This window comes from Penaeus chinensis, chromosome 29 (assembly GCF_019202785.1).
Source record: "Penaeus chinensis breed Huanghai No. 1 chromosome 29, ASM1920278v2, whole genome shotgun sequence".
In the NCBI taxonomy this organism is placed as follows: domain Eukaryota; kingdom Metazoa; phylum Arthropoda; class Malacostraca; order Decapoda; family Penaeidae; genus Penaeus; species Penaeus chinensis.
This window is the reverse complement of record NC_061847.1, coordinates 7,156,177-7,163,676: the sequence shown is the minus strand read 5'-3', so window position 1 is coordinate 7,163,676 and position 7,500 is coordinate 7,156,177. Positions and strand designations below refer to the sequence as shown.

The following is a 7,500-nucleotide window of genomic DNA, read 5'->3' as shown; positions in this document are numbered from 1 at the left end:
AGAGAGAGAGTGAGAGTGAGAGTGAGAGTGAGAGTGAGAGTGAGAGTGAGAGTGAGAGTGAGAGTGAGAGTGAGTGTGAGTGTGAGTGTGAGTGTGAGTGTGAGTGTGAGTGTGTGTGTGTGTGTGTGTGTGTGTGTGTGTGTGTGTGAATGTGTATATATCTATCTATCTGTCTATCTATCTATATATATACATACATTATATATAAAGAGAGAGAGGTAATACTAGTCTTCTTTCAAAACGCATAATCATCCTGTCACCGAGTTCTAAACTATTGTAAATAAACGTTTGTTGAATTAATCATCTGGCTTTCATAGAGATATCAGTGTTTATTCCAATCAATTTTAGTAAATCAAAGTCTTAATACTTGATAATATTTTATACATAGTTAAATATATTTTCCTTTTTGTCTGTTTTAATAAGAAGGAAATATTGGAAACATCAGCAAAGCTATGCATAGAAATGTCTTTTTACAATTACAGTTGTATATCAAAACACCAGATGTATATGACACTTTAAATATTATTAAGAAATCTATTGTGAAGAATAACTTTTCGAGAGAGTATTTTGTTTTAAGTTCGGCATAATATTCCCAGGACAAAACGATGCATTTAGCTCGTTATGCATAACACTAGTCAGCCTAATCATCACTTGGAAAAGTACTCCTTATATGACTATAGTTAACCGTCTCGATACTTGTCACTGTTAAAGCTAATTGTTATAATTGTAATTTGCACGTCGAAATGTACAGTGAACTGCACTACACTTCCTTCTCACTCTAACTTTCATTCAGATCTTGACTCTTGGGCTGCACTGTGATGAATTCACTACTCGACTTCTTAGGACTTGCTTCTGTAACCTCTACGAACCACGCCCTATAATGACCTGCGTCACAAATTCATGTGACCAATTTTAAATAAAGTGCCAAAGAAATGCGCAAATAGACTCGCGATCGCCCAATTTCAAAAGATGTATAGTCCCACGACAGATGCTGATGTGCCAAATTTCCATTCGCTGGCGACTTTATCATTTGTCTAATTTACGTATACAGATATCACTTCAAACAAGTGTTTTAAAAACAATGATGTTAAATATGCAATTGGTGCATAGCTACTGGCGAAAAGAGCAAAGTGTATAACCATCGAATTTGCCGGTTCTTGAACAATGATTATCGGCCGTTTGATCATGAAGCGATGGAGAATCTTCCAGAACTTATTTTTCCCTAAAATAGGTCGACAAAAGTCTAACTTTTACATCATAATATTAACAGCTTTCCAAGTATTCCATGAAAACCGGGTACAACACGTGGCACAAATTATCGTCTGCTAACTCGGGGGTTGCATCTTTCAAACATTTTCCAGCCGCAGCGGAAATAACGTCACATTACGTTTCGATGACGTCACAAAGATCCTGCATTGTGATTGGCCAAAATCCTTGCTATCAGCTGCGTCCTCGATGACGTCGATCAAATCCTGCATCCTGATTGGTCGAGAGATCGCCTATTAGTATAGTCCTTCAGCTGTATCCGTGCTTCGGCCTCTTTCACCTTCGGGATTTTGTAAGACAAGGACGCCGCTATACACACTCCACCACCATGTCGAAGGGCTTCGATCCAATGAGCTTCGCCAAGGATTTTATCGCCGGTGGCATCGCCGCCGCGATCTCCAAGACGGCCGTGGCGCCCATCGAGCGCGTGAAGCTCCTGCTGCAGGTCCAGGCCGCCTCCAAGCAGATCACGGCCGACAAGGCGTACAAGGGTGAGTCGCCATCTTGGTCCGCGCGATCGATCCTCCTGCCGGCGCCGAGCCCTTCTGCAGGGCCGGCGAGGGCGAGGGGGGGCGCGGAGGAGGGAAAGGGTACAGGCTAGGTGGATGGAGGAGGAATAGGTCGAGGTCGGAGAGGAAGTCGTGCTCGAGACGGGCCCGAGGGCGAAGCCGGCTGGATCAGCTGACTCGCCCGGCCATCTTGGGAGCGAATGTAGGCCGGCGGAAAAGGGACGTTCTCTGCCATTTCTCTGTTCTTAATGGATGGCGGTGTGATTGAGCGGTTATTGGGAGTCTAGATGATAGGGAGCCTTATTTTTTAGGAGGATTTAGGTGTATTAGAGAGTGAATAAGTCTGTGAAGGAAACAGAAATATTACGTATAAACGCGTAGGTTTTTTTTCCCTCCCGTAATTGAAATGGATTTAAAAGACCATCTGCAAAATTTAATCGTATTTTCTATGGAATATTCACGTTGAGTTTTAGCAAACGGACTCGTAGCCTAAAGTTAAGTAAAATGACTAACGTTAAATACTCCTTACCTATTAGGATTATATTTGTGGGGAGAAGTTTCACAATTCACCGGATTTATACAAGGTTACATAATATCACCATGTAAGCACCCATGTCAAGCATTGTATAATAGTTCATCTTTAGAACCGGTGTTCTTCTTTTAGAAATGCAGTATATATTGCCCCAAGAGAACAGAATAGACCGGATTATATTGACCACTGCATTGGTATTGATGGAAAACAAAGATGGCTCTCAGTGTAGCAAGAGGCGGGCATAGGTTTTGGGCCAAAGTGGAGCTATTTTTGGCCTGAGAAGGGTGGTTGGAGGCCAATCTCTAGGTCAGGCTGTTCACACTAGAAGGAAATTTTTTTTTTTTTCCCCAGTATTGCGGAATGGTACGTATTTCTGACAATTAAGTCTTCTTGATCATTACATTTACTTTATCTATAAGTTATAGAGGACAGATACTCTGGATGTTGCTTGACATATTGATAACTTGGCAAGTCTTAACAATAAGGTTGCACTAAAGTCCATAACTCCCACGTTGGTTTATTCAATATACCAAGTTGCTGTGGGGGGGGGGGGCGCGAGGGGGGGTTGATAGGGGGGGTGCACGGCAAGAGATGAAACTTGGGAGCACTGAATGGCCTTAAGGTGTGAGTGGCACTGTTATTTTTCCTTTATTTGTGGTGTTACGGTCTGTATTTGCAGATTATTTCCTGTACCAACAACTTTGTCTTCTACAAGAATATTCTCTTCAAATTGCCATATCTTAGTGCATCCATACTGTGAAGAATAAACAATATTGTTTCCCACAACTGTCCAACCTTGCAATCATTCCTTGTTTAAATTGTGATATGCATAATTATTTTAGTGCAAATGATAAAAGTATTTCACTATTTACAAAGTAATCACCCCTCGGAGGCTGCCCCTAGTACTCCAGCCACTCTCGATCAAACATTCATAACCTGGTGGCTTCACCCCCAGACCCCCACACAATTGCAATGAGACTTCTGTCTGCAAGGCATTTGTCAGTCTACTTGCTTTTGCAGATTTGGTTCGAGTACCTTCCCCCTCCTCCCTGGTTTCTTTATAATGGGAGTTTCCTGTAAATGCATAAAGTATGACCTGTACAACTTTTCAACTTCAATAGGAAATACTTTAGATGGGTTTTGGTTCCGTCTTAGACCTAGTTTAGCTTGTGCCATATACCTACGTGAAATCTATAGGCAGTAATTGTATATTTGAATAAAAAAAAAAAAAATGTAGGTTGTCACCCATTTTCTGTGTTCGTAGTAACTTTTTTTGCGACGAAGATTTATTGGGTGAAGAGCAATATATCAGCAAGTCAGATGTAAACTTTTCCCATGGTTTAACATCAGGAGCTAAGATAAACAATTAACATTTTGCAAGCCTATTATGAAATGTAGCCATGTCTTAGATTAAATAACATTTCCCTAACATTAATCTAATATCCTCAGGCATGGTTGACTGCTTTGTCCGCATCCCAAAGGAACAGGGTGTTCTTGCATTCTGGCGTGGTAACCTTGCCAACGTTATCCGATATTTCCCCACCCAGGCTCTCAACTTCGCCTTCAAGGACAAGTACAAGCAGGTGGGTTTTGTTTCTGTACAAAGAACTTCAATTGGAAAAGCCAATCTGACAGGCTTTGGTCAGAATTGTTTGGAGGATTCTCCTTTTTTTTTTTTTTTTTTTTTTTTTTTTTTTTAACCTCTGAAATTTGCTGTTGTAAGTGTGCATCTATATTCATATTTGAAGATGAGATATGAAGTGTGTATGAAATGGTGTTAGTATTGCTTTTATGATTGTAGCATTTTCTTGTATAATGGAGTTTAAATGTTTCTTAAATTATATATACATTTTACTCTTGTAATGCATTTAGTATTTTAAAGTTAATGACTTTGTCATGTTAATTGCAGATCTTCCTTGGTGGTGTAGACAAGAAGACACAGTTCTGGAGGTTCTTCATTGGTAACTTGGCTTCTGGTGGTGCTGCTGGTGCAACTTCCCTTTGCTTTGTCTACCCCCTTGACTTCGCTCGAACCAGGTAAGTTTGATCTGCGGGTCAATAATGGGCAGCCAAGGTATCCCTTTATTATACAAGTTCTATGTAGGTGTAATAGCTTTAGATTTCATGTGAAGGAAAGTTAAATTTCATAGGTCCTAATATATCTCCCTATACAGTACATGATTATTAAAGTTTTGAACTTATTCAAATTAATTCCGTTATTCCAAATTGTAGGTTGAGCATATTCTATAAGGCTTTATTTGAATTAACATTATAATATGTAAGTATGTAACTTTTTTATATTAAGTTTGTAGGTGTGGAAATAGGCATTTACCTCCTCCTGTACTTGACTTACAACTTGACTTGCAGGTTAGCTGCTGATATCGGCAAGGGCGCTGGTCAGCGTGAATTCAACGGTCTGGGAGACTGTCTTGTTAAGATCTTCAAGGCTGATGGCCTCGGTGGCTTGTACCGTGGCTTCGGAGTATCCGTACAGGGTATCATCATCTACCGTGCTGCCTTCTTTGGCTTCTACGACACAGCTAAGGGCATGTTGCCTGATCCTAAGAGTGCTGGCATCATCCTCTCATGGGCTATTGCACAGACCGTGACCACCATCTCCGGTATCATCTCCTATCCCTTCGACACTGTGCGTAGGCGCATGATGATGCAGTCTGGTCGCAAGGGTGCTGATATCATGTACAAGAACACCATTGACTGCTGGAAGAAGATTGCCAAGAATGAAGGTAGTTCTGCTTTCTTCAAGGGTGCCTTCTCCAATGTTCTCCGTGGTACTGGTAAGTACAAGGCCGTGACTACTGTATTGAATCATAGTAGGAAAACTATAAATCACCCATTACTGCTTTCATAGTTTAACTATTTTGCTACGAACAGATTGATTGGGTGAAGAGCAATTTTATCAGCAAGTCAGATGCTTAGCATTTTTATAGGTTAGCATCAGGAGCTAAGATAAACAAAAGTAGATTGTAGTGCATTCCAACTCAGATTGTGTAATAGTATTGGTTAATCAGCTTTTAGCTATTATTGGAAATCCACAAGTGAGACTGTCAAGAGGTATCCCAAGCTTGTCATCAGTTACAAGTATAGGTAATTAGCCTCGCTTCTATAATGATCAGTCTGAACCTTGGAAGAGTCTAAACTGTAGTTCATTGCTTGGAAAATTTAAGTCGTTGCTGGTAGTTGGTATTTACCTAATATTGTTCAATAATACCAACTTTTCACTTCCCACAGGTGGTGCCCTTGTCCTGGTATTGTATGATGAAATCCAGATCGTCCTGTTCGGCTCTGCATCAAAGGGTGGCGAATAAACCTCTGGATACATTACAACCTTATGTTCGTCGATCTGCTTGAGATACTGGATGGGGATGACAGAAAATGGTGGGGTGAAAGAGGACTGCTGTTGGGTATGCATAAATAAGAAAATATTTCAGCCCAAAGGCCTGTCTTCTGCCATGTGTATAGTAAAATAGTTCCATGAACTGTACTCGCCTCTGTCCAGCATGTAGATCTACAGATTGATGCCCATGTTCATGTTTTATATTAATTATAAAGTGGGGATTTTAGAACATAGTTTGTACAGAATATCAAATTCAGAAAGCCACAAATGTCACCAATTTTCAATGGCAAAACCATTCCTGTAATAAATTATCATAAGTAAAAAAAATAAAAAAATCGAAACACTGAATTTTCTGTTTATTTTACCCTCTATTGATCACTGTCTTCTGATAGTTTGGTTTCCTTCGAGTATGAAAGCACGGTATAGTTAACTGTATACAGCATATCAAATGAATTCAAAACAGTTAAGGTGAAAGCAAAATCCTTCTCCGGATGTATCGAGGCATTCCAACAAGCAACACTGTAAATGTCTGAAGAGATGAATAAAAGTAAGGCAGTCTGCAACGGGTGCATGCACATGTGGAAAAAAATCTAAATTATATGACTGCATTTCACCAATTAAACAGTGTAGTATCATATCCATATACAACTGAACACTATACCACTGAAATACGAAAGGAAAGATTGGACACCCCTTGTACGTATATTTATGACTACAATATGGGAAAATCGCTGATATCGTAAGCTAATTTTGCGTGGTCATCTTCCCCTTTCATAAATCTTTTCATCCCCCTTCGTGTCATTATAATAATCGCTAACTCGCTTTTACCCTTTCGCCATAATACTATTTAATAATGCTTCACCCCCAAGCTCCACACTATCTTTTGTATTTGGAATGCGCCGCTAATTACCTTTATGTTGACGCGGCAGAAAATTTCCAATATTTTTTTACGACAACCGCTTGCATAAGCGGCGATTCCCCGTGTGCTGTATATAGCCAATGTATTTTATCCACCACAGTGTACACAATACTAATGCTACATGACCTTGGATGGTTAGCACATTTATTTTGCTTTTAACCATTAACCATTATAAACGCTGTAATTGATGTAACCAAGTACCAAATCAAAGTAAAAGTAAAATGTCTGGAACAAACAGAACTACCCGAAACTCCTCTACTTGTGTGACTGGTATTCAAAATAGATCTTATTACTGAAATAGAACTCGTGCTGCTCAGCACTAATACAGATTTTTCTTTGGGACTGAACTCCCGGTCAATTGAGAACTCATAAAAATGGATTGTTTTGTTATTAAAGATGAAAATATATATTTTATCCGAAAGTATGTCTAATGGACAACTATACTAATAAGGCTTTTAGGAGCTAAACTAGACCTAGATTTTTAAACAAATTTTAATAAGGCTAAAATAAATTCCTGAAAACAAAACCAATTTCCCGAAGAAAGTACATTTTCTGGAGAATGAAATGCATTTTCTGATCAGAACAGATACTTTAAACCAAATTGGATTTTGGAATGATAGATATGTTTCCATGCGACGTGTAAGTGAACCATTAACACTCGTGAACTATTAGGGGCTTAATCCCAACGAGTGTAACTCACACGAGTCAGCGAATGATAATAACATACGTGATAAGTAACGTAAGTGGTAAAAGTCATTAAAACATCCATATGCTTTTTGTCTACGCCTGCTTACCTCCCCCTTCCCCAATCCCTTGCTCGTTGTTGACGGGGACTGAAGCCCAATGCAGGGGATCTCCCCCACCTTGGACCTAAGCCCTCGCCTCAACAAAATTTTCAGGGTCTTTTCTTCTCCCTCTT

General features: G+C 39.7%; 1 protein-coding gene across 1 annotated transcript; it reads left to right on the top strand.

Annotated features, from left to right (window-relative positions):
• Positions 1 to 1,522: 1,522 nt before the first annotated feature.
• Positions 1,523 to 6,010, top strand: LOC125040540 (ADP/ATP translocase 3-like). The gene is made up of 5 exons (XM_047635127.1): positions 1,523 to 1,757; positions 3,757 to 3,890; positions 4,217 to 4,344; positions 4,675 to 5,102; positions 5,557 to 6,010. Exons 1-5 carry the CDS (start codon positions 1,595 to 1,597, stop codon positions 5,631 to 5,633), a joined length of 930 nt encoding a protein of 309 aa, XP_047491083.1. The 5' UTR covers positions 1,523 to 1,594; the 3' UTR covers positions 5,634 to 6,010.
• The last annotated feature ends 1,490 nt before the right edge of the window (positions 6,011 to 7,500 follow it).

Coding starts and splice junctions, on each gene's coding strand:
- LOC125040540 (XM_047635127.1), top strand. CDS start 1,595: ATGTCGAAGGGCTTCGATCCAATGAGCTTCGCCAAGGATTTTATCGCC. Junction 1,758..3,756: donor GGCCGACAAGGCGTACAAGG/GTGAGTCGCCAT, acceptor TAATATCCTCAG/GCATGGTTGACTGCTTTGTC. Junction 4,345..4,674: donor CTTGACTTCGCTCGAACCAG/GTAAGTTTGATC, acceptor CTTGACTTGCAG/GTTAGCTGCTGATATCGGCA.